The sequence below is a fragment of the Talpa occidentalis genome, unplaced genomic scaffold (genome assembly GCF_014898055.3).
Source record: "Talpa occidentalis isolate TD23 unplaced genomic scaffold, MPIMG_talOcc4v2.1 talOcc4.14, whole genome shotgun sequence".
Taxonomy (NCBI): Eukaryota; Metazoa; Chordata; class Mammalia; order Eulipotyphla; family Talpidae; genus Talpa; species Talpa occidentalis.
The window spans coordinates 44625358-44652626 of NW_023601433.1; the positions used below are offsets into that span (position 1 = coordinate 44625358).

Below are 27269 nucleotides of genomic sequence, written 5' to 3' on the forward strand. Positions count from 1 at the left end.
TAAGGACTATGTTAATTACTTCTACCCCCTCCTCCAGCTCTCACCATTGTGTGAGCCAAGTTCCTGGTCTTGTGGTGCCTCCTTTCCAAGTTTTTTACTCTTAACCTCCATAAAAACTGAAACCATAGAGACATCCCTTAGAAAACAGCTAGGAGGCCTCATTGCTGGTAATTCCAAGGGTGTAATGCTTGCAAGTCGCAGGCCCATCATCTCTCTGCTTGTGTTCAGGAAGTATATGTCTGTGAGATGGAGGAAGAATTAGAAATGAGTCAGGGCATAGGTTGGAGAGATAGTAATAAAAATAAATGTTATTCATTAATTTGCCTGCCATCTTTGATAAAAAGGATAACATACAAATTTTAGGTTCCCCCCCCACCACTTTTAAAACAATAGTTCCTGAGAGAAATTATTCAAACAAAACGTATGTGCTAATACTTTAAACAACCATGAATGTGATGTATCCTCTTGAGATGATTATAGATCAGCAGTTTGAGATTAAGAATGAATCACTTTCAGGTTAACTCAAACTGCAGGACTATTGGACTCAAATCAAGATGCCCCAGTAATGCTGTTTATTTTGTTTACTCCTTTTTTTTTGTTTGTTTTTTATTTAGTTTTTTGTCAGTAACATACCCGAATTCAACTTTAATGTCTCACTTTTCTTAGTGATAATAAGTACATTTATATATATGTATATATGTTATCTATATTATATATATTATATGGGGGTGGGGAAGTGAGATGCTGAGGTTTAAAAAAGATTATATCACTAGCCAAAGGTTCAGCAGATGAAAAGTAGTAAAGACCAGATTCAAAACCAATCATCAGACTTACTGGAATTAAGATATTTAAGAATAAATGAATTTGGGGTTGCTAATTAAATGTTGCCTATTGAAGACACATGCCATCTCTCCCCCTTCTAAAACACCACTAAAAAAGACAGTGATAGAATAAAACTGGGGCATAAAGCCCCACAGGAAGAGAACTAGAGAGAAGCAATATAAGGCAAGATATGCCAAAGTAGATAGAAGAGCAAGACCAGTTTGCAGGTTAGAGAATGCTACCCCTCCCTGGCACTAGTGAGTGGTGTGCAGTGGGAGCAGGTCTTCTGGAAGCTAATCAGTTCATGCCTGAGCACCAAACAGGAGGGCTCACAGAGGTGAGAACAGGGGACGGGTTCGGTGTTTTTAAAATACTAGATTTTCTTGCCTGTCCCTTAGAACTTGTCCCTGGCCCAACCAGAAAATGGGAGATTTATTCTAGAAAAGTTGAACAACAGTGCTGCAAAAGACAGGGCTCTACAGGGGATTAAGTGAAAGTCAGCAGAGTCAGATGCCCAACCTTGCCCCTTTATTTGGGCTAAATACCTTCCAGACAGAAGAATGGACCAAACTTTCCTGGAAGCACTGGCCAACTCAAGAAGAAAAGACCTGCCTGCCTGAGAGCTGGAGTTCCCTCAAGCAAAATAGTTGAGTCTGAATCAATCTAATATGAAGTAGATTTATAGATAAAGAGACATTCTGTGATGAAAGACTCAATTCCCTAAATTGGTAGCACCAGAAAACATAGCTTTAAAATAGGGATGGTAAAGGCTGACCAAACTAAAAGGAAAAGCAATCAGATCTGCAATCTTAATTATCTGTATACTAGAAACATGCAAATAGGAGTGAAAACATTTTAAAGAGACTGTTTACATTATCATACAATGTCAAGCACCCTGGGACTAAATCTAAAGAGTGAGATGAATGACCACTACAGAAAACTCCAACAGAATGCCAAAAACAATTAAAACTCTGAGTAAATGGAAGGGGCACATTGAAGTCACGGGCTAGAGTGCTACATACGTGAAAAGAATTCAAAAAATTGTGCTAACAGATTCAGAATGAGGAGAGCTGCTTTGTTTGAAGTCTAGATGAAGTTTGCTTTTTAAAACTATGTATTTACATTTTGGGGTTTTTTTTGCATGTAATTTTATATATATTTTTCTTTTTTTTCCACATGCAATTGTTGTTTTTTTTTTTTCATTTTATTTTGTATATATTTTACATCATTCTTCCTTTTTGTACAATGTATGCTTCTCCTCTCAGGTGTAGTCCCTGTAAAATTCCCACCACCATTTCACCCGTGCACCATCACCACAGTCCCTTATGTACGAACACATCCCCTCCCCTGTTTTGATTACCCTCCCTGCATTTCTGTGTTAAAATAGAGTACATGGGCTTTGTGACATTTGCTTTCGATGGTGGCTATGGCATTTCTCTTCATGATACTTGAGTCTATCTGGACTATTAGTGGTGCTTCCATGGTACCCCATGCTTATGTCTATCACAGTTTCCTGCACTATCACCCCACAGAACTAAGACATTTTGAAGCAGGCAATACATTTTCTTTGATGTTGTTGCCCTAGTGTTTATCAGTTTCCAGCACATGATTGAGATATAGCTCATACTTAGTGTTTGAATAAATGAGTTGAAATCGATTGTGAATACTTGTCCCAAAAATATCCTGGTCCTCATCCCTGGAACCTGTCATGATACCTTGTATGGCAAAAGCAGCCTGGCTGATGTGGTCATGTTAAGAATTTTGATATGGAGATGATGCCAGATAACCCAAGTATGACCTAAATGTGATGCGATAGTAAGTGTCCATAGAAGAGCTACACTGAGGGGTAGGGGGGGCTGGGCTTTGACAAGAAAGAATGCAGTGCGACCACTGAAGCAAGAGCAAGATCCAGGGCTGACTTTGAAGATAGAGGAAGGGGCCCCTTGAGTCAAGAATTTACAGAATGCAGCTTTAGAAGCTGGGAAAGGCAAGGAAGCAGATTGCCCCATGGAGCCTGCCAAGGGAGTACAGCCCTGCCAGACCTTGAGTTTGGCCCTGTTGAAACTGACTTTGGACTTCTAACCTCCAGAACTGTGAGACTATAAATGGGTGTTGTTTTAAACCCTCAAGTTGGTAACTTGGGTAGCAGCGATAGGAAACTGCTATCATTTATGACTTCAAATAGATATGTGAGTTTTCAATTTTTTTTAATATTTCAATATTTCATATTGCCCCTCTCATTGAGGGCAGTGCCCATGTATTTCTGGGCCCCAAGATCATTCACACATTCTTGTCCATTTCCCAGCATGAAATGAACTGCCTCTTTGCTTTTATTTTGATTGAAGTTCATAAGGCCTTTACTTGTGAGCAATACAAAGGGAGTTATTTAGTTCAGTAATTCAAGAGCAACATATTAGTACCTATCACTTAGGAGGCTCTTTAATACTAGGACTTAAGGATGTAAAAGTTGAAGGACATAACTTCATCTAGATGTGAGGACAATCTTTCTAGTAGAATTGATGTTTGGACTGCATCTTGAACGATAAGTGCAATGTAAAGTTAAAAAATAGGGCAGGCAGAAGACAAATGTTTAGGAGTTAGGAGATGGATGAGAGAAAAGCCTGGAGAGAGTTTGGGATGATATCATTGAGGAATTTAAAGGAAAAGATGGGTGAATGGATGGAAATTAGATATTCAGACAGATAAGTAAAATTGACTCTTAAACAGCCCAGGTTGGAAGGGTGTAGCTCCCCTTGTATATGAATTTTTTTCAACCCCTTCTTTGACTCCTCCTCAGCCTACTCAATGTGAAGACGAAAGGGATGGAGACCCTTTTGGTGATCCTCTTAGATTTTCTTAACATTTTTTCTTTTTCTTTCTTTATTCTAAGAGTGCAGTATCTGATACATATAACATAAGGTGTATGTTAATTAGCTGTTTGTGGTATCAGTAAGGCTGCTGATCAACCATAGGCCATTAGTTAAGTTTTAGGGGAGTTAAAATTTATGGGGAGATTGTTGAACAGACAGTACCCCACACCCCTCATTGATGGAGCCTTGAACACTGTAGTCCTCACAGCCCCTACCGAGTACGAGAGCAGCATGCCTATTAAAATTTTTAGTGGTCAGGGATTAAAATTAATGGTTTGTTTGCTTAATCTGCATTCTTCAATTTTATCATCAAAAGTTTTGTTTCTTTTTTTCTCCCTAAAAAAAGTGAAACTTTTGATTCATGTTTGGGGTTCATCAGATACCTAATAGGGAATGATTGAGCATTTTTTCAAGTCATTTCTTACAAGGGGTTCTGAGAAGGAAGCTTACAGATGACTGGTTGTGCTTTTGCGTACTTCTGAATGCATCCAGCTTGTGATAAACAACTCATCGAGGTAAAAATGAATGTTAGGACAGTTACTAATTGCAACTAAGAAAACCCCATACTCATGTAGTTTAAGCTGAAATAGGCATTTTTCACAACATCTAGTGTAATGCTCATTATAGTATAGTTCTAATAATCACTAGCAATGACTAAAAGAAACAATAAAATGGTAATGTATCTTGCAATCTGAAGTAGACAATTAGCTTGCAGTCTCTGTTTTCATGACTATTTTTAAACTGTTGATTAAAACCATAAATGACTGCCTCCATTTTCCTAAATGTATGTTTAATTGAACCGCATTTGTTCATGTTTGTTACTGTTAACCTGACTGTTATCAGTACTTACTCTACCCAAGAGAGTAGTTGCTATGAAAAACAAAGGCTTGTTTCCTGTTGTGTAAAGACAGGGTTATCCTTAGTCAATAATTCACCTTTCAGCCCTAAGATAGTTGACTTGCGGCTTCTCATCCTGACTGGCTCTGAAGGGGAGTAATGTCAGCGTCCATTCATTTGGTTGCAAGAAGTAAAGAAATCAGTGATGTGCCTTTTCAATAGTCCTCAGTGGCTGTAGGTGATATTTGCTCCTTCTGATGCATGCACTTTTTCTCCTTTGTGCCTAACATTTCTTATCTCTTCAGAAATTACTGGGGCAAACATTGTTAGCGAAACCCAAAGCCTTTGGAATTCCTTTGTTTTCTTCAAACTTATAACTGTTTGCTTAATTATGTTTCTTTTTAACTAAAAACTAAGGGTTAGGAAGGATTGGTCAAAAAGTGTAAGGTGGGCCTCCCCGGTGGCGCAGCAGTTAAGCACTTTGTTGCGAAGCTGCCCGCAGCTTCTGCAGCACCGGTTCCATCCCCGGCCGCTGGTGAGGGTCCCACATGGCCAGACCTCCCCTGCCGCCCACTGCTCCCCTCGGCAGTGTACTTCGTCAGTCTGCCTGTTCTATTCCCTGCTCTGGCTCTGGTGAATCCTCTCACCCTCCTGTGCCTCTGACTGTACCCTGTGCTTGTATAAATAAATAAATAAATCTTAAAAAAAAAAGTGTAAGGTGACATTCAAAAGGGAGAGATGGCCTTTTGCATGCAAGGGGAAAAACTCTGATTTTGCAAGCATGCATATTGACGAAGTGGTGTGGCAGCTGTCCATTAAAAAACGAGGGACCAACACCTGGGGTTTGGCATTACACCTGGTCTGCTTGGATCATCAGTGTGATAGGCTGCTAAAAATAGATAAGCTAGAGTAGATGTTTGGGTAAGGGTTTCCTCTATTTTATATAGGCTGGACCACATCCAATTGTTTTTTTCAGTTGCAGTCCTTTCAGAAGACAAAGCTTAGAAAGTTTGATGGTGGTGACGAAACCTAGTCCTGTTGTCCAGAAGGGGTTGCTTGTAAAACAGTGAGCTTCTGGGGGCCTCCCTGGTGGTGCAAGGGGTTAAGACTCAGCACTGTGAAGCTATCCGCAGCCACTGCAGCACGTGTTTGATCCCGGGCCAGGGAGGTGAACCATATGGTGTAGCAGACCGCTCCTGTCTCACCGGCTGCTCCCCTCAGCAGTGTATTTCAGTGGATCTGCCTGTTCTGCTCCCCACTCTGTCTCTCATGAATCCTCTCACACCGGCTGCCCGGTATCTCTGGCCTGCACCCCAGTTCTTGTATGCATAAAATAATAAATCTTAAAATAAACAGTGAGCTTCCATCGTGGGCAGCATTCAGGTTAGAACTCTGAGGGGGGCTTTTCCTGAACTGTGCTCCAGCTGCTGAAACAGTGCCTGGGACATGGTGTTAAGTGTAAGAACGAGACTGGTAACCATCTCTTAAAAGAGTGTTTTCTGGGATTCGTGTGCAGGATGAACAAGACTATTTCAAAGGTCCATTCCTACAGTGGGATTGTGTACATTTGGGTCACTCTAGGACCAGTAGTTTTATGCAAAAGAAACGAACTGAGAGCATAATCAAACTCAGTAATAGTATTAATCTGGACAGTTTGACCTCAGCAACTGACTGACCTTTTACATATGGTTTGTCTATTGCTCAGCATTGTTTTAGGTCGTTAGGTGATTTTGGTGACATGGTGATGAAAGGGTGATCTGTGCCACCGGTGGGTTGCCAAGATTAATCTGACAAGTCTAAGTGGCTGGTCAGCTCCCCTCTTGAGCCTGCAGTTCGTGAGGGAAGGTGACCTTCCCACCTGGAAGAAACTGCTCAGGGATGGTTCTACAAGCAATTTGGTTCCTCTCCTGCCAGTTATTCAGGGTGATGACACCCTCTTTCCAATGGCCTATTCACATAATGTCCAAATTGCAACTTTTGGGACAGCAGAGTGTCCTGCTGCTCATGAAATAGTGAAAATCACAGTGAGAGGAAGGAGTAACCGAAGTTAAATGCTAATTTGGAACATCTAATTGGGAAACAAAAGTTTGACTAAACACATTTGGGGGAACCATGTATCCAGAGCCATGTGATATTTCTTGAGAGATTAGATACACAAGCTAAAAGATACCCATCCTCTTGCTTTGTTCTCTTTTTTGATGTCACGGCTTTATTCCTTAGAGCACCAGAACTACTTTGGAATAGATGAAAACCTGGGTCCAGTGGCAGTTAGCATCCGGAGAGAGAAGGTGGAAGACGCCAAGGAGAAAGAAGGGTCCCAGTTCAACTACCGGGTGGCTTTCAGGACAAGTGAGGTAAGGAGCTGCCTATGTCCTTCCATGTGGGATTGACGCCTTAGACTTTACTGCACTGGGTTGTTTTTGTGTAAAGTATTGCATTTATTTTTAATACTAATGATTGCAACACTTATGATCATTTACAGTATTTTATTGCAAATAAAAGCTTGAAAACCTGTCATGGATGTTCAGTGGCAAGGCTTTCCCTGCTGCCTTACGTGATAGAAGGAATGAAGTGATAAGCACGCAAGGTTGTGGGGGCTGAGACAGAGAAGCCTGAAGTATACAATTCATGTCAGAATTTAGGAAGGACTTTACAAATCTAACACACAAAATCGGACAGCTCGTGGTGGAGTGACGACTGGCTTTGTGTTTTTGCTAGGAGAGTAGGTTTGTCTGTCCAGACTTTATTGCAGGGGGTACCTAGATGTAATCCTTGCTTATCTTGCTTTGAGTGAAAAGTGAGATAGTGAGATCATTGCATAAATGGCACAATATGTGTCACCAAATACATGGAGATGTTGATTTACATAAAGAGTTAGATTTGGTCTTGCACTTTAGGTTTCATTCTCTTGACTCATTTTAATTAAAGGGGGGTATAGTTGGTGATTGCAGTTGACCCTTGAACAACATGGGGATTCATGTGGCCAACACCTTGTGCAGTTGAAAATCTGAGCATAATATACTCAGCCTCTGTGTCTCAGGTTCTGCTTCTGTGGATTTAATGAAGTGATATCAATGGCTGGTTGAATTTGTGAATGCTGAACCTACTAATAGAAAAAAAATCCATTTATAAATGGATACACACACTTCAAATGGGTGTTGTTCAAGGGTCACCTGTGGTTCAGAATGGTATTTTGGTTCATTACCTCCAGGTCAGAGAAAGAGCGCATTGCTGACCACCTTCCATGTGTACGAGCCTGTGCCCGCTGTGCCTGCTGCCTGGTGCTTAGGTGCTCTGGCCATCTGGGCACATGCTGCAGAAGCTTGAGAGAAAGCTTCTGTCATGAAGGGGCATATTTTAAGTTATACACCTGAATAATCTGATTCATAGCCACATGTGGTTATTTAAATTTAAAATAATTAAATAAAGTTTAAAATGTAATTCCTCAATTGGACTAGTCACAGGTCCAGGGATAAATAGCCACCTGGCTTGTGCGTTAGTGTGAAGAGAGATGCTCATCCTGCAGAAAGTTCTGCGAGGCTGTGGTGTCCCAGAGCAGTGTGCAAACTCTAGGCCCCAAGTGTTACCCCCATCATCACCATAATCCTCTGTTATTACTCTTAAAATTCTCAAGAGTTAGAGGGGACAGAATTAGAACAGGTCTCTTGATTTGCAGTGCTGGGCTTTCCTCTTTCATCGTATTAGATTTGAGACATGTGTCAGAAGAGTAATCCATGCATTTATCAGATGTTTGAGAATGTATCAGTATAACAAACCATGAGACCAGATTCTGTGGTGGGCTTCTCAGTCCTGCATCAGCCTTCCCAGGGTCTCTCCATTCAGATTCAGGAATTGTCAGCAAGGAGAGAAAAAAAATAAGACATAGAGAACTACAAAAAAGGAAAAGGGAAAACAGAATGACAGGAGGAATGTGATTAGGCAGACCCAGCCTCATGAGTCCACTTTCTCCTGTGCATCCTTGTCCCATTGGCTCTGGGAGTTGTAGGCCTGTCTCTTCCCCAAAGCAGGGCCATGCTTGTTCCTTCCCCTCCTCTACACACACATCTAATTAGTCTATCCCCGCCTGGCTTGCTCCTGATCCCCCTGTGTTGTCTAAACACTAGCTGTGTTGATCTCATATCATCAAATTGAGAACCTTAGTCTCTTTTTCCCCATTCAGAAAAGAGACTTACCTTTCTTTATTTATGGCCATTAAAAAAATTATGATTCAGAGAGGTAATCAGGAGTAAATAGTAACTGAAGTCTTACTGTTGTCCTTGCAGCTTACAACACTGAGAGGAGCAATTTTGGAAGATGCTATCCCTTCTACCGCCAGACATGGTACTGCCCGAGGACTACCTCTCAAAGAAGTGCTGGAATATGTCATTCCAGAGCTGAGCATTCAGTGCCTGAGACAGGCTTCGAACTCACCCAAGGTTTCGGAGCAACTGCTCAAGCTTGATGAACAAGGGGTGTGTATAATATATGAAACTGTGCTTTTATACATGTGTAGCTATGTTTCTAAATGTTTAGAGTTTTTCCATCCACCTCTCTTTTAGGATGATTTATTTATAATGCCTTGAAGCATTTTTCTCTTTTAATTTTCCCCCCAAATGCTTTCATACTAGTTTAGAAACATCATGTATTTATAGTGTGATATACTTCCCGCTCAGTTATATTGTTTTTACTAGGGCTATAGTATGACCCAGCTAGCAAGAGCACATCTGATTCATGATTATTAGAGGTTCATGGTATTTTTTCCCAGGGTTTAAAAAAAACTCATGTTGAGTGGCCCTCTCCCTCAGCTAGCACTTATTCCAGTTAACCATGTGCAAAACATCATGCTAATTGATGGCAGTGAGCAGCATGCATCAGGAAGATTGGAAGCTAAAACCTAGTTCCCAACCCATGGGCTAGAAAGACCAAGAGTACAAAGACTTCTGCAAGGCAGTACAAAGACTTCTGCAAGGCCTCGGTGCAGTGAGTGCTTTGCAAAAAGAAGAAATAACCTGCAGCAGGGCAGTTCTTCTGAAGGAGGTAGTATTGTACTGGGCCATTAGACTTGGGTAGAATTCCAAGAGGGAGATTGAGCACGTGTCTTTTTGAAGAACTCTGACTGGTTTCTTCACAAAACTTTTTTTTAACTTAGAAGTTAAAAAAAACAAAACAACTAGCAAAGTATGCTAAGTGTAGGGCAAATAGGACCTTGAATGCTAGGCTAAGGAGTTTGCACTTGATTGATTCAGCTGACAGTAGGGAACCATTGAAGATATTCTAGTAGGATATGATCAGAAAAAACTATTTTGGAAAGGTTATCCTGGGAAAAAGGAATTGGATAAGCTGTTGAAGACAGAGATTGTTGGTGGCCTGGAGCACGGTTATGTGACTGTTGATATTGTCCAGGAAAGAATTTTGATGGATATGACTGGGATGATGATCACAAGATGAAAAGCATCCTTTAAGTTTCATGTGTAAGCTAATTTGTAGGGCAAACTGAGAGGTAGGTCCCCAAGAATAAGGAATTTATTTTAAATGAGTGGATTTTTAAAAATTTTCTCAAGGAAAAATTATTTTGCATGTTTTAGTGAGAGTGTGAGGTATTTTCTTGGTTGACCAGTCATATTCATTGTGGTATACTGGAATATTTGATACTCAGGTAACTGGAATTCTAAAATTGATGAAATTATAATCAGTCTTTCCAATAAGTTAACACTGCATTATTAGCCAAAGGAAGCAGAGGAATAACCCTAGATTTCTTTTTTTCAAGATATCTGACATTAAAAGCAACTAAACCAAACCAGAATTCTAAACTTGAGCAGCTGACTTCTAAAAGCGTACGATACACAGAATAGTTTTACCCTGGTTGGTGCGTGTGGTGGCAGGATGGCACAGGGCAGATCTCTATGATCAGGCAGATGGGCGAAGGAGAAGTCCTGGAGCCCTAGATAGTTTTTTCAGGCTTTTATCGAGTTTACCAGGTACACAGCAGGCAGGGGTGCCGTGTGGTGAGGGGCGGGAGGCTGGCAGGCCTCCCAGCTCCTGGCGAGTGTTCACTCTTTCTGGGCTCTCTGGCATGTGCCTTGTGGCTTCTGCTTCTCTGCTTGTTCTCCCTCTGGTGGTCTGTTCCTTTCGCTCTGCTGGCATCCCCGTGACATCGCCCTTATAAGCTCAGTCTTAGCCCAGGTGTATCCCACCTACGTATGCCCACACCCTACTCCAGGTGTCTGCATCAGGCATGCATTCAGGATCGCAGGGTTCCATCATTAATCCTAAAGGCAGGAGGGCAGAAAAGCCTGACCATCATTTACCCTACAGTGCTGGTCAGTGTGTGGCATGTACAGAATGCCTTGGAAGCAGCTGAGGACACTGTGTTACCGTGGAGGATAGAGAGGATTAGCTGGAGCAAGTCCCAGTACTCTACATTCAAGCGGGCTCGACAAGAGCAGCGTTCATTTCCGTGTTGGTCACGAAGAGTGGGTAAAGACAACTTGCTTCCCCTGGGGTAGTTTCTTGTCTCCTTATGTTTCTAGTATACATAAAATATATCACTGGGTCTTCTTATAGCAGGTACCTAGTAGATTGAGTGTATTTGGTCCCTTCAAGCTCCTGTGAAAATTTCATAGTTAGCCCGTTTTTCCCAAGTCTGAAATTGGTAGTTTCCCCCAAGAGATATTATGGCAGCTATGGCTCATCATCTCCTCACAAAATGAAGAAGATCTAGACAGTATGCTGGGCAAGTTTTTTAAATTAAAAAAAAAAAAAACACATTAGATTAAACACCTTTAAACACTTTTAATGAACACAAATTTAAAATCTGATGTTAAGCAATTAATTTTGAAAATTGGGTTCTGCTTTTAAGCAAACCAATGCTTTGTCCAGATCCAATTGTATTTCACAGTTTTTTTTTTCCTTTCTTTTGAGATTATATTTGTTTGCCTTTGGTATATTTTCTTAGTAGTAGACAATATGACATTTTAACTGCCCATAACTTTTTTTTCTTTCCTGGGATATAAATTGACATAGTAGTTTCAGGTGCACAGCATAATAATTCAACCATGGTATGTAATGGTATCTTATTCCCATGTTACATGAAGAGGAGCTGCTATTTATTTTCATCTCTAGGGAAGATTGGGATAGCTTTTGTAACCTCCCAGTTACTAAGGGAACCTTAGAAATTGCCACTAGCCTATTAGGATGGTTGAGGGACTTTTCTGGGTAGTGCTATATTTATTTCCTTTCCTAATAGTAAATCTGCCCAGTGAGGAGATGAGCCATTTTTATGTTATGATTCTTAAAGATTTTTTTAATGTTGAAAAATATTTAAAGACTATCTTGTCAATTTCTGCTTTCACGGTAATCCTTCTTGATTTGACACAGTCACTGAGTATGTCACCTGTATAAAAGATATATTTTAGCAGTTAGCAATTCAGCAGATACTAGCTAATGCATTCCATTCTTAAAGTTTGGTGAGATGTTAGGAGGACACCCCAGGACTGTGGAACAGGCTGTAATTCACATCAGACCAGGTAAATAAATGTCATTGGAGTGAGTGATTAAGCTCAGCCTGAGGTTCAGAAGGCTTAGAAACAAAACTGTTCAGAGAGAACTGGGAATTTTGGTACACAGGAAGCTCGAATTTCTGCTTGTCTTTATATCACGATCAGGCAGAAAAGTGTCTTGCCAGCTTCCTGATATATCCCTGGAGGAGGAGCTGTATTATGTTTTGGTGTTTTCATGAGGTTGACAAGAGACTCAGGTGAGCGATGATGTCTTCACTGAATGCTGAATTCTGTTAGGTTTCTATGCAGCTGCAGCCAACATAGTAGACAAGCCACAGTTGTTTATTCGAAGTCACTGGAGATAATTTTATCTGTAGCAAACCTTTAATATAGCCTCTGAGCAAGATTTCTGCTCTCAACAGTTATTTGGCCTTTATGTTAATGAGAGCCCACAAGAAATGCCATGGAATGGTGAGTGCTGGCACTGTAGTCCAGTGCTGCATGCATCCCAGCACCCACTCCTTTCTCTACCCCCAGTAAAATGTGCCACCTTCATCCACATCCTTGCTTTAGTGTGTCCAGAGGTTGCATCTCTCTCTGCCCCGTCCTCTTACTCTGCTTCTCTACCTGCCACCCACCTCCAGCACTGTCAGCAACTTGTGCCAGCACCATCTGGCCTTCTCATCTCCTGCTATTCTGTGGCCCGTGTCCCCTGGCCCGTCTGCCCTGACATCCCTGGCAGAAAACCTCTTTCTCGTCTTGTGTCATCTCTTAGCAGGAGAAGGGTGGGTGTAGGGCTGTTTGGGGCCCTGAAGGCTGGGAGGGAGTGGCCTCAGGCTGGTCCAGCAGGGCCATCACTGCACAGGCACTGTTCTGGAGATTGTCAAGTCTCATAGACTTGATATTTCCCATGGACTCTCGTTCAGGCAAAGGCCAAATACGTGAAAACTGAAGTCCTCTGGTACTTATTTGCTGACTGTAGTGTTGACCACTCCACACCCCTTTCTTCTAAGCCACCAGACACACCAGTCTGTGTTTAGATTCTAACAGTGAACAGGATTTGTGTTTCCATCCAAGAAATGTCTGGGCCCATGAGAATTAGGCCATGCCTCAGGTGTGTTATGACAGCTGCCAGAGCTCTGGTGACAGTGAAAATGCCCAGTTATACACACACACAGTGCATCTCATCCCACACTCTGGGCACAGATTATTGTCTGTACCATGTGACTGAGGACCTGTGACTCTGGCAGGATCCCAGCACTGCCCGCCATGCCATGGGATCCATCAGTATAGGTTGCTCATTTAGTCAGATTGTGAGCAGGTGAGGTTTCCATTGATACCTCCCATGGCACTCAGTCAAGGTCGAATGCATTCAGAATAAAGGTTGACTCTACCTGCTCGACTCTAAATTTATCCGAGCGTGCATTGAGGTGTCTCCTGCAGTCTGCTTCGATTACCCAAGCAGGTGTCTCTCCTTTCCGGATTGTGTGTTGTCATTAGCTAATGGAGGCCACTTTTCTCACTTTGCTACTCGAGGGAAATAAGTATCATTTTGCCTTATTTTACTGGTATAGTCAGTTCTATGAATTTTGATTAAAGACTATTTTATAGCTGGATAATGAAATTGAGCAGTGTTATGGATTGATGTCTTTAGGGAATCGGTGGTGTCTGATAATCTGTCAGTCTTTGAGGCTCAGATTGCTGGTAGTAAGATTAAGAGCTCTGATTTCATGAGCAAGAAGTAGTTCCTCTTTGGGGAAAACAAGAGCTGTAAAAATGGATCCAGTTTCTCCCCGGCCTTGGGAGACAGCAGTTCTGTGGCTTCCAACATGATATGGGATTGACTGTGAGCTAGAATTACAGCAGGAACTCTTCAATTGCTATTAAAAATTTTTATGGTCTATGGTCTATTTAGCACATGTTTTCTTTTCAAGATAGTCAAAAATGTAGAAATAATTGTAATTACACAGCCAAAGTTACTTTTGTAGAAACAAAACACTATTCTATTTATGTACATAGATCACAGTTTCAGTTGGGATTCTTTCCTTACCAGGCCTTAATTTGATTTATTTTTTTTCATTATAGCCTTTCATATTTTCATGACTGTTCAAATAAACAAATAAAGAAGGATTAGGAACCAGAGTGGGAAAACTTGTAAAAGTTCATGACCTTTTTTTCTTTCTGACTCGAAAGTTAATGCTCATTATTACATGAATGGTATAAGATTAAGTATTTCCATAGTTATATTTTTAAGTAGATGCTTGAATTTATCTGTCCATTTGGAGACCTGGCGTAGCCACATGGCCGTGGGTACACATTATATATTTCTTAGAGTTTCTGACATTTCTCCAGCTATATCTCAAGGCTTCTGGGTTTGTTGTGTAGTTGTAGCATTTTCTACAGTGATAGTTGTTTATTCTCTTGCTTATTTGCCTCTGGGAATTTTCTTGGCATGTTTTCCTGAGAAAAAAAAAATCCTAAGCTTCTAGAGTTTTAATTTTCCTGGAAGTAGGCTTGTCTGCTCTTTGCCAAGTAATTACATTTCTCCCCCATTTCAGCTGAGCTTTCAGCACAAGATCGGGATCCTTTATTGCAAAGCAGGCCAGAGCACAGAGGAGGAGATGTATAACAATGAAACAGCGGGACCAGCTTTTGAAGAATTCCTTGATCTACTGGGCCAGAGAGTACGGCTCAAAGGATTCAGTAAATATCGAGCTCAGCTAGATAATAAAAGTAAGCTTCATATCTGTGTGTGTGTACAACTTTAAATCTCTGAAGGTAGGCATCCTGCATCAAGCTAAGCAAGCATTTGCATGCCCTCCTGTTCATCACCCCAGAAGTGGACTGGCAAACTTATTGAGGATAGAATTTAGATTTCTTCAGATGAGCAAAGGAAGTACATTTTTCAAGAGGTGTGTGTTTCCCATAAGCTCAAAAGGTCAGTCTTTTTCCTTTTTAACACCAACAGAGATTCCCCAGTGTTTTGTGAAGAATCTTTTAATATTTTCTTCTTTCTGGTAGCTTAACCTTCTATTACACCCTTGTTCCGGTATACCAAGGACGAGCACTGCATTTATTTCTCAAAGACAGAAATATTAACACATTCACTCATGCTGTGCTCTCAGGCTTCTTTTGTTCATTTCTGGTCTCACAGTGTTAACCTGGGAGGGAGAGTGGTGATTAGCTGCTGCATTCTGTAGCTCAAGGACCTTTGAGTTTCTATGAGTGGGACGCATATGTGCTCCAAGTTGCCAGATGGAGTGGCTGTGTAAAACACAGGCTACGTACCTTCCTGTTATGGATGTATTTGTTTAATATCTTCCTTAGAGTCTCATATTCCTTATGGGCCTCACAAATTCTAAATATTTTATCTTGTTATTTGCACTGTTATGAAGTTATTATCACCACCTAAAATACCACGCAAAGTCATTTCATGTATTTTGGAATATTCTGCTTATTTCCAAGCAATCAGTGGCTTGCTTTTTTAAAAAAGAGAGATGAACAGGTTGACTCCAAGTTGGAGAACATGGGAGAACATCTGCCCATCCTGGTAGGAGGGGTGAAGTAGGAGGGTCAGTGGGATTGGAACCCAGATGGTCAATTCCGCCTCCATCCCCAAATCCCTGCCCCCTATATGCACTCAACTTGGAACTATCATTGATATTCCTCTACATCAGGGTGGTGCCAGGTCTTCAATTCTGCCTTTTTGATCCCTGTTTTTAAACATTCTATTTAGAGGATAGATCACCAGGTCTGGAGATGCTATTAGCTCACTGTTGGCCTCCTTGTGTCCTCCACACATGCTAGGCTGGGATTTGACTATTAGGTTCATTTCATATTGCTCATGCCTCAGCTAGGTAAGTGTTATCCACTGTGCACATCAGCATATTTAAGACCCATGAACTTTTCTGAATTTTCTTCTTTTTTCTTGGAAAACTCCTTTTACCTATGAAAACACCAGCCACCCCCTAGAGATGGTGGCATGCTGCCCATTGGACTATCTGTCCTGTAAAGCCGCTGTTGACATGGGCTTTCCCTGCGTCTGCCTGTCATCTCTCTTCAGTGAAGTGGTTTGAAGAATCATCTTAAAAACTTCTGATCTGTTCATTCTGTAAAACTGAAACACAGATAATGTAACATTTTCCTGCATGTAGAATTCATGTTAGCTTTGCATTTTTATGACTTAGGAGATATCCCTGATATATTCCAGATGTAGTGCCAACCCCCTAAGCTCAAGGATGATAACATAAGAACATTTTGACTTGTTGATTCTATGAATCAACAAAGCTTTAAGTTATAAGCAAGGCATTTTGTGAAGTGCAAAAAGTCTTAAGATATTCCTTTAGTAGAGAGGAAGTTTTAAATAATACCAAACAGTTTGTGTCTTATTTAAAACCTAGAAAAATAAACATATATGCATGTCAGGAATTAAGCAAGGCAGTCTTAAATTGCATTTATAGCTTACTTTCTCTCCATGTGCAAAGTGGTTCAGAACTACAACCTAACATTATTATTTAAATGTTTTATAATCACTGGGTTTATTCAGGTGTCTGAAACTCTGAACCTGAGGTAATTTATTGATAATATAAATTGATTTTTAATTTACAAATAATGAATCTTTTCTCCAAAAGATGAATAGCTATATGATTAACAGGAGTTCAGATGTCATCATTATTTAGCATATGTCCATGCATAGTATATAATAAGAGATCATGTTCATTCTTCATCATCTTAATCATATGACTGTATCATGTCCTTGCCTGTTGAGAAGAAAATTAACTGCATCATATTGAGTCAATCCTGTTTTATTTGTTTGGGTTTTGGAAGATCAAGTGCCTGAGAGTAACAGGGCACACACTTAGATGGGGGAAGGATAATTTCCGTTTAGCCCAGACCCTTCAAATAATTGCACAGAATGTACCCAGGCACACCTCCTGCATCTTCCATCCTCTGTTCACTGCATCTAAAATGTGTCATCTCTGTCAAGTTTTGCAGTGGTGAGAAAGGTAGAAGAGAAGAGAGGGTGAAACAGGAATTTAGTAGAAAGCATACAGGTGAAAGCAGATGAAGAGAAACTAAACTCTCATGCCACCAGACATGATTGGAAGTGATAGTGACTGTGTGGAGCAGGACATCCCCAGCCTGAACTGTGGTAACTGAATGGGTTGTTCATTTTAGTTGAATTGTCTTTTGTAATAATGACTCTCTAAGTGTTAAATTGCCAGTTTTGCCATTGCCTAATTTGTTTCTGTGATCAATCTTTGTTTTTAGCTGATTCTACAGGAACTCACTCCCTCTACACCACGTACAAAGATTATGAACTCATGTTCCATGTGTCCACCATGCTTCCCCACATGCCCAACAACAGACAGCAGGTATGTCCCTTGCCTCTCTCCTTTTCTAGCAAATACCAGGTCTGAGGTCAGCTACTGGTGGTATTAGTAATCATTGGTGCTTTTTTTTTTTTTCTTGGATGGCATTCATAATCTTTGACGTTTGTGTCATTTGGAAGTCTTTGGACCTTAAAAGAGAATATCTTGATTTTTATTACACGTTTCCTTTCCAAAATTTAGAAACTCTTCCACATTCATCTTTGTTTCTTGCTAGGCAAAATCATAAGGGAAACCATTATGATATGCACAGTATCCATTGTGCTCATTATAAAAAAGCCAACTATGCAACCTCAAGTTAGGTTTCTGCCTGTGGGTAGATAACTTCCTAATAGAAAATGCTGTAAGAAAAGATCTTAAATATACTAAGTCATTGCATGGTTTCATTTTATGGATTTGGTTGTATTTGTGATCAATCTAAAATTAAAACAGAGTTTGTTTTCAGATTTAAAGAAATGTAGTTCTCCTGATGTCACTTAATTGCACTTTTTTTTTTTAAAGTTTTATTTATTTATACAAGCACTGGGTACAGTCAGAAGTGCGGGAGGGTGAGAGAATTCACCAGAGCCAGAGCGGGAACAGAACAGGCAGACTGATGAAGTACACTGCTGAGGGGAGCAACGGGCAGCAGGAGAGGTCTGTGCGCCATGTGGGACCCTCGCCCGGTGGCCGGGAATCAAACTGGCGCTACAGAGGCTGTGGGCAGCTTTGCAACCCAGGGCTCAACCTCTAGGCACCGGGAAGGCCCCAATTGCACTTCCTTGTTCTAAGTATATTAAAATATTAGGGATGACATAAGAGTTGCTCAATAAATATCTGTAAAGCGAAATTTAATTGTGGAGAATTTTTTTTTAAATGATCAGGAAATTCAATGTATGTTGTCAAAATATGTTTTTTTTTTCGCAAAGAAGAAGCTATTTCCCTATCCCTACCACTAGGTGCAAGAACCATCTTAAATCCTACAGCCAGGATGAGAAAGGAGGATCTGCTTCCCTGCCCAGCTCTTCACATTAAGCACATTAGCCCCTCTTTTCATTCTCTTCCCATGGCAATTTCTGGATTTTCCTATCATTTTTATTTAAAACTCTTTTTAAAGATATTTTTATGTATAGAAGAACTGGGGTGTAAGCCAGAGGTGGGATATGTGTGAGAGGATTCACCAGAGACAGAGTAGGGAGCACAACAGGCAGATCTACTGAAATATACTGCTGAGGGGAGCAGCGGGTAAGACAGGAGAGGTCTCCTGCGGTGGGGTATGTGGGTTAGCTTCCTGGCCAAGGATTTACTCAGGCCGCAGCAGTGATAGCATGATTAGACTGAGACTTAGGTCCCTAGGCCATCAGGGAGGCCCCATTTTCTATTTAAAACTTAACCTGAATCCCTTTGTTCTTCAGTTTTCTAGTAATCAGAGTTCTTCCCACTATCTTCAGAAGATCTGTCTTTCCATGAAATATGTGTATTTTTTAATGCCATGAGTTGCAATCCCTAGATCACGTGTCTGTATTATCCACGTTTCAACCAAAAGGATTTCTAGCTCTTAAAGAATTTATTTGGAACAAAGCCAAAATAGACTCACTAGATAGTAAAAAGCTTAATATAGACCAGTGCAGTTGTCTAGCAGATACTTGTGAATCATTTCAGTAATTCAACTTGGTATGGGTATGTTGTTCAGAAAACGATAGGACTCACTCAGGCCAAGAAAATTTGTCAAGTAGCACATTAGCAGAGAAAAAAAAGCCAAGTGGCTTTGACCCAAGTCAAGTGCACAAACCACAAAGCCTTTCCAGCTCCCTGATTATTGTGTCATTAGCCCTGTCATTTCATCTATGACACTCTCTGGAATTTTCAAGTTGCCTTGACTTTCATGTTCCCAGAGCTCAAAAGTGGCTTCCCCTGCCCCCTTTTTGTTTTATGCTGATTAAAATATGTGTGGTGCAGGCGGTTGAGCACAGTGCTGTAAATCTGTCCACACCCTCTGCAGTGTGGGTTCGATCCCAGCTGGCCGGCAAGCTACCCACATGGCGTAGCAGACCTCTCCTGTCTTGCCCGCTACTCCCTCAGGAGTGTTTTTCAGTCAGTCTGCCTGTTCCATTTCCTGCTCTGTGGTGAATCCTTTCACCCTCCCACACATCTGGCCTGTACCCGGTTCTTGTATAAATAAATAAATCTTATAAAAAAATAAATAAAATCTCATAAAAAATGTGTTTTAAAATAAAATATATGAGTTTTCTGTTCTCTGAATATGACTTTTTTTTTTTTGCCACTATCCTTGAGAAGCCTTATGCACAAAAATGTTGAGCACCAAGAGGTGAAAATGTAGATAGAGGGGTGAGTGTGAGATGTGGGGTGGATGGGTTTTTAAACTTTCTATACTGGAGATTGAAAACACGTTCCCTGTGCTAAGACTATATGTTACAACCTCTGTAGCCTAAGGACTTAATTGGATATTGTTTTTTGTTTTCTTTTGTTTTTGAATGGGAGTGATAAGTTATGCTGATGGATTAGTGGTAAAAAACTATAAAGACTCTTCTGCTCCCTTAAGTATTATAAGTGGTTCTTTAGGAAATCTCTGTAAACATATTATGCAGACAAATAATCATTATGTAAAGGGATCGAGTGAACTTGGAAAAGAAGAGTCAGCAAACTTAGATTCCGAACTTAGCACAGTCAGTCATGTGCCTTGTGCCTTGGGTAAGGTTCTTCGTCTCAAGAATTGGATCATTGTAGAATGAGGATGTGGTCTTGGTGATCAACAGCAGCTGCTGGAGCAGTGTGTTGAGAATTCTAGGCTAGCACCAGGCTTGCAGGGGAAGAATTCTGTATTTTGGAGAAACCCTTCCATGGGCATGGAAACAGGTACCTATGACACACAAGCATATTTGGTCTGGGTGATAGACAGAATCTCTCTCTCAGTCTCAGAATCCTATGATTCATGGACCTTCCTCGTCTAGGTTGAAATAAATCTTCAGTAGAGGAATGTAGCTGTTAAGAACTGCTCTAACCACTATGGAGAGCTGTGTGGAGATTTCTTGAACTACTAAACATAGAGCTTCCATATGAGCCAGCGATTCCACTCCTAGGTATTTACCCAAAGGACACAGAAACAGTAATTCCAAAGGGCACCTGCAGCCCTATGTTTATAGCAGCACTATTTACAATAGCTAAGCTATGGAAGCAACCCAAAGGCCCAAAAATAGATGACTGGATCAAGAAGATGTGGTACATATATACCATGGAATATTACTCAGCATTCAAAAAAGATAAACACATGCAGTTTGCAGCAACATGGATGGAGCTGGAAGGGATCATGCTCAGCGAAATAAGTCAGAAAGAAAAAGGAAAATACCAGATGGTCTCATTCATAGCAGGGATCTAGAAAACCTAAATAAGAAATCAGGAAAAAGACTAATCAATACAAAGTAAAAATCAAAATCAACAAGCAACTATAAACCAGAGACACACTGTGGGGTGCGGGCAGTGGGGCGGGGAGGAGTGGGGATAGGAAGGACTAGAGTCAAAATAAGGGGGGGTGCAATTGTATGGGGAATATAACCAAAATGAAAATGCATACATTGTGCAAAGATGAAAAAAGAATGTAAGAATTATATAAAATAAAATATTTAATAAATAAATAAAGAAATATGGAAAAAAAAAAAAAAAAAAGAACAAGAATCCTGGGCTACACTTCCTGGGCTGGAATTCCATCCCCTAGCTTTGAAATTTTTGAGCAACTTTTAACCTGCTTTAGTTTCTTTTATCCCCAAATGCAGGAACTTTCACCTCTTTCTCACTGAGGTGTTCCTGTCCACTGAGAGCCATACTCAAAATGTAGTAAGCAGTCAATAACTATTTCTTGAATGAATTAATGAACCTTTCTTAGAAACTAGTTAGAATTAGATGTGTTGATACATAGAAAGCATTTGAAGGAATGGCACAAGAGTGCCAGTGAGTTTCAATCATGATGATTATTTTACACTTTGTCAGCTGTAGAGCACATGCATTTTAGATGAGTTCATTTGCATTTTATTTACTCCAAAGATCTATTATGAAAAGCAGAGGCCTGAAGAGTTAAGAAGGTAAGGACCTAATTTATCAATACTTTCAGAACACTGTTTACTTTGACATTTAGTACTTTGCTATTCATTAGTTGTCAGCAGACTGTCCCCTCTGTAGACAACTGCTGCCACTGTGCAATCTTGTCACATGGACTTTCCGCACTTGTATGTACCGTGATGACTCTTTCCACTTCTCTCACCCAACCCAGCCATGCCCACAACTTTTAATGCCACGGGCTTGTGTGTCTGAAGTGACTGGCTGGGTTCATGACTGCAGCTTGAGACCTCAAAACTTAGCAAAGTTAACTGGCCTATACATGAATTGTACCTATAACCTTGGCCTCGTTAGCACAATGGTATTTGTGACTGTTTAACCAGTCTAGACTCGTCCCCATCAGATCTAATTTCTTGTGTTTGTTCTCGTAATAAATCAAGCTGAAAGTTGATTCCAAGATAAATTAAAAGCTTTTAGAGAGTTCACCACAGTTGCAAAAGAGTTCAATCCTTGGAATGTATGACGCTTACAAAGAAAATCTAGCCAAAATCCGCAAATGATAAGAAAACTCACTCTTGGAGTGTTTCAATGAAGTCCTATAGGTTTCTCTGGATCCCAGAGCTATCTCCCTGAATTCTTCCCTTCTGCTTGCCCTGTAGACAAATCATCATTAGGCTCTCAGGAGATGTTAGCAGTGGAAAGCACTCCACAAATTAAGCTTCAACTTTGGCAGAGAAAGCTTTTCTTCCAGCAAAGTATGTAAAACACATAAAAGTGCCTGGCACATAGAAAACTTTTTTTTTTTAATGTATGCATAAAGTTAGAGCTGCTGTGCTTGGAAGGGATATCCAAGCCCCATGGAGGTCCTTAAAGAGTAAGACTACATCCCTAGGTTTCTGAGATTCCATTTGAAGAATGCTGACCTCAGCATCTTAATAGGCTTGACATCTATAGAGCAATGGAGATATAGCTTGTTAGGTTTGAGACAGGTGGGGACTCCTTCCCATGATTTAGAGAGAGGTTTGGCCCTGCCTTAAAGAAGCTGCTAATGAACATTCACATACTGGAGGAATTTGCTTCTTTTAAGTGTTTGCAGGTCCTGACTTCACTTGGGTTCACCTGTAAATATAGAATATTTTATAAGAAAAATGTGCTTATTCAGTTTTTCACTATTAACTTTATCCCCACACCCTAAATAAAATTGCTATACACATTCCAGATAATAAGAATTATTGCTTAGCATAAGGTTTGGTGTTGCCCTGTGTCAGAAAAGAATTGCTTGTATCTGCATAATCCTGTTCTTATTTTTACTTTGTTATTAAATCATTAAGAATCCACATTCTTTATTACCTGTTTCTCCATTTATAAAATACTCAAACTTGCTTAACTGGTTCGTACATTTACTCTTGCTCTTGGTAAAATATTTATATTTTATATATTTAATATTGTCTATTAATTAATTTTATCTATTAACTATTGGTTATATAAAGCCATAAATCAGCACTGAATCTTTGAACAACAATTAAATTTGATTTGATTTTCTTGCTGACCTAAGAGTAGTTAATTCAAATTTGCCTTTTTGCAAGGAGAAGAGTGGCAAGCTTTCCTTCTCTAAGCTAATATCTTTTGTATTTATGTGATAATATATGTAGATTTTCCTCTCTTTCCTATTATTGAGACTATTATTTCAAATTCATGTTTTCCCTGTCTCTATAGGAAACCCTAGGTATCTCTTCAAAATTAAAGTGAAATTCCAAACATCGGTACATGCTTCTGAGTGGAAATCATATGAGAGGATGTGTGGAATATGTGTGTGTGTGTTGTGTGCATGCATGCAGAATTAGGGCAGTTTCTGGAGAAGTGAGCCTCTGTGTAAAGGGGAGAAACTTCCCAAGCAAAGGATTAACACATGCAAAAGTGCCGGAGTAGAAGAAACAAGTTGTCATATTGGGACAAGGTGGTGGCTGTCTAGGAGGGAAAGGGGCTGAAGAATCAGGCCAAACCAGTCTTTATCAACCCTGCTCCTACTGACAGGGTTTTTTGATTCCAACCCAAGGGCTGAGATCCAGAACATGTGACTTTTTTTTTTTTTTATGTAGATACATTTAATTTTGTGCTCAGCTTTGAGCTCATCTCTTTGAATTTCAGAACTTGTAAGATAATCATTCAGTGATGGAGTTTTCTCTTCAAAGTGATGTAAATTTCCACATATTTGCTTTTAAGACAAGAGATTCTCTGGGGACCTGCCTTTTCCAGTTTCAAATTAAACCTTCCCCTCAGTGACTTGACTCTTAGACTTGACACTGCACCACATCGCAACTGCTTCCCTTTCAAATTGTGCGGCCTATTTCCCTCCTCTACCCCAGAATTAGGTGCAAAATACTTTCTTCTATCTCACCAGGTTAAAAAAAGAATTTAACAAAGGAAACCCATTTGCAAGGAGGCTGGTAGATGTGACCTAGTTCAACTTTATGCCATTTCTGACCCCACTGCAGCTGCCTGGCCATTGTCTCCACTTGCTGGGGATTGTTGCTGTACCCAGGGAAACCAGATCTTGTGCAACTCTGAAGTTTGTGTAAGGAAATGAGAATAAACCCAAAGGTTGCTATTTCTGTAGCATCTGTACGCGTTTTACCACAGAGTTGGGTGAAGAATCACATTTTCACTTTCCTTGTCATAACAAGAGCTTATTCCTGTTTCACAGCTTGAATCGAGCATTGGAAATGTAGTAGAATTGACTATGTAAATCTGTCTAATGCAATATTTATTAACTCATTCTTCCAGTGGAAGACACTGAGTTGATTCTCTAGGCACTGAAAAGTGTTATGAGCTTCACATGTTTTGAAAGGAGAAGTTAGCCCTAGAAGACATCTTCCCTTTCATTCCTGAAACAAACAGTGCCAGACGTGTTTGGTAATCCAGGGACCTGCCCTCATGTTTTGCTGGGCTGCATTTGTTCATTGGTTGCCACACCCTTTCCTTTCCATTTCCAAGCTCTGATTATGCAGAATTTCATTGACCACCAGAAAAAAAAGTCACCTTTATACAGGAAGTCCAAGAAATTACTAGATGATTTGATTGATGTTGGACAGAAATCTTAAAAAATAATACTTCTGTTAACTTTTCAGATACTGTATTTCTTGAGACTTTAAACAAATCTAAGCATGTAAACAGACAGTGTTAACGTTTAGTTTATTCTCCCTCAGAGAGCTTTAGATTGAAGTCTTCTTAATGTATCTCCTTGCCCCTCCCCAGGGTACACTTTATTTTTTTACAAAACTTATTTGGTGACCATGGTTAAATTAACTAGAGTTTTAAAAACAGTTTTGGCCCATTCTCCAAAGCAAACGAATGTGCTTTGAAAGGGATAAAAGCAGTTTGATATGTTGTCAAGGTGACTAATTTTCCTTAAAGTTACCTGTAACTTGTGCTTTGAATATTCCTGTGGGGAAAGATAGACTTGGACCCTACATCTCCCCAGGAGCAAGAAGAAGAGGGTAGGAAGAGCTGTCCAATTTGCCCTTGCAGCAGCAACAGCCACAAAATGCTGACAAGGAGTCCTGCCTGTGCTGGTGTTTCATTGAGAAGGCTGCCGAGGAGAAGGTGGCTCCCTCAGCCATCACTCAGCAGGAAGAGCTGCATGGCCTTGCCACTGGGGGCCCCTTCTTCTGTCAGTTGGAGAATTCCTGTGTTTTTTGAGGATATTGAAGGATGCAGATTATAAACTATTGTAGTCAGTGAATCTGTGACTGCCATGTCAGGTGATTTGGCATTGTTCTTTTATCTCTTCCTTTGTTACTGAATCCCTCTTGTTCTGTGACGGAACCTGTGAACCAAGTGTTTCAGTTGTTGGGGAAACAAGGGGAGACCACCTTAGCCTAGTACAGTTTTCAGTTTGTCCCTTGATGTTTGTTTTAGACATTTATCCTAGCTTCTGTTTTCTTTTCTTCCCAGGAAATATACACAGTGAATAGGATCTAGTTTGCTATTTTTTTTTTACATGCATCTGAAATGGCAGTTTACTTAAATAACTAGAACTACATTTTTAAAACTACAGATGGCTCTTTGGGTTTATAATTAAGGTATACTAATACATATTTCAAAGCCACTCTTAAGATGATTTTTATGTGTTTATAACTTCAACCGTGGGGTTTGAGTGGGAGTTTTCCAGCATGTGAAACAGTGATGTAACTGGGCTGTCAGGAACTTGGGCAGAATGAACATTTCATTCCCAATTTTCTAGGCCTTTTATCATGCCAAGACACAAGTCAGGGGCCAGACAATGAAATTCATTTTGTATCTAGGTTTGAAAGGTCTTAAAAGTTGAACTTAGCGCTCATGTAGTGAAGTGTGTTTGTAGTCGCCCAATAAATTGAAGAACAAGCTCGTTGTCTGTGTTATGGCTAGTAAAGAGACATTTACTGTCTGAGATTATCCCATTGCTGTGATGACATCACCAGCTCCTAAGGATTATTGCACCCATTGAAACTGGAGATCACAAACTTTGTCAGCCCAGATCACTGTGGCTTTATTTGCATAAATGTATAGAACACCTGGGAGGTAGATACCTCTCTGTGTATTCAGGTAGTCACAGTTTTTGGGTATGGTGCTATGTGGCTGTAATTCTATATTTATATCAATTGTTTATTCACTTAGCAAATGAGTATTGTGTGTCTGTTATGTTCTGGGCATCTAGAAACTAGGAAATCAGAAATCAAGAAGATATATCCCTGCCCTATGTCCACTGCAACCTGATGCAGGAGAAACAGTACATTAGCCTGATGCAGCCATTAGGACAGAGTACGGCACCTATTGTGAGAGCAGCAGGCCTAGGTGTGTGGGTACAGTGCCACCATGGTGTGCTGAGGAAGTTCCTATTGGGTGATGTGATATCTAAGCAGAGACCAGTGTTGTCTGGGAGAAACTTGGGGGCAAAGGGGAATTTGTGGGTGGCAGAGGACCTTCAAAAATTTGCTTGTTATAAAAAGCTCCTGCTCTGGGGTGCAGGAGCTTTTGGGTCTCCTGTACTATATAAGGTTCCACATTCCTGGGTTTGCCAGTAGTTAATCCTATGCTATTCTGTATTTGTGAATTAATTTAAAAGGCCAAGTTTCACCTCATTTGTTTGAATATATTAGCCACCAAAAAATCCATATTTTTGTTGCATGTTAAAGCGACAAACTTAAGTACTTAGCCTTTTCCTTCCTTAGTTCTTTTGGACACAACCCATTTTGCCTTTCCTGGGCCACATTTGGAACAGTAACTTCCAAAGAGTGACTCTACTTTTCTAAATTAAATTGAACGCGAAGTGAATTGTCTCTAACATATTTCATTTGTTCAGAAAACCTTGTTTGTAACTCTCTTTGCTCCCTTTCTTGACCACAGCTTCTGCGGAAAAGGCATATAGGAAATGACATCGTGACCATTGTCTTCCAAGAGCCTGGAGCGCTGCCTTTTACTCCAAAAAGCATCCGGTCCCACTTTCAACACGTCTTTGTCATAGTCAAAGTGCATAATCCATGTACCGAAAATGTGTGTTATAGGTGAGTCTGTAGTAGCTGGTTTTTCATTCTCCCAAGTTTTTCTTAGCAGAGTAGCTTTTCCCATAATATCATCCTTCTCCAGTGACCTCATCATTATCTTTTTTCCCCTAATTTTTTCCCCACTGTCTTTACTCAGGTACTATCTTTTAGAAATAATTGTTTCTTCCTGTTATGAAAAAGTGAAAAATGCATAAGCAATTTGGAATTGTAGATTAAACTTTCTTTCCATTTGCCCTGAAAAACTACATCCAGCCCTGC

General features: G+C 40.3%; 1 protein-coding gene across 7 annotated transcripts in view; it reads left to right on the forward strand.

The window, feature by feature from the left end:
- Positions 1–27269, forward strand: part of SIPA1L2 (signal induced proliferation associated 1 like 2) — a 224180-nt gene that overhangs the window by 125904 nt on the left and 71007 nt on the right. For all 7 annotated transcript variants that reach the window (XM_037510414.2, XM_037510417.2, XM_054694989.1 and 4 more), the window contains 5 exons: positions 6750–6883; positions 8813–9001; positions 14587–14761; positions 17300–17403; positions 26854–27011. In XM_037510414.2, the coding sequence (XP_037366311.1) occupies positions 6750–6883; positions 8813–9001; positions 14587–14761; positions 17300–17403; positions 26854–27011 (760 nt within the window). The remainder of the gene's footprint in view (positions 1–6749; positions 6884–8812; positions 9002–14586; positions 14762–17299; positions 17404–26853; positions 27012–27269) is intronic.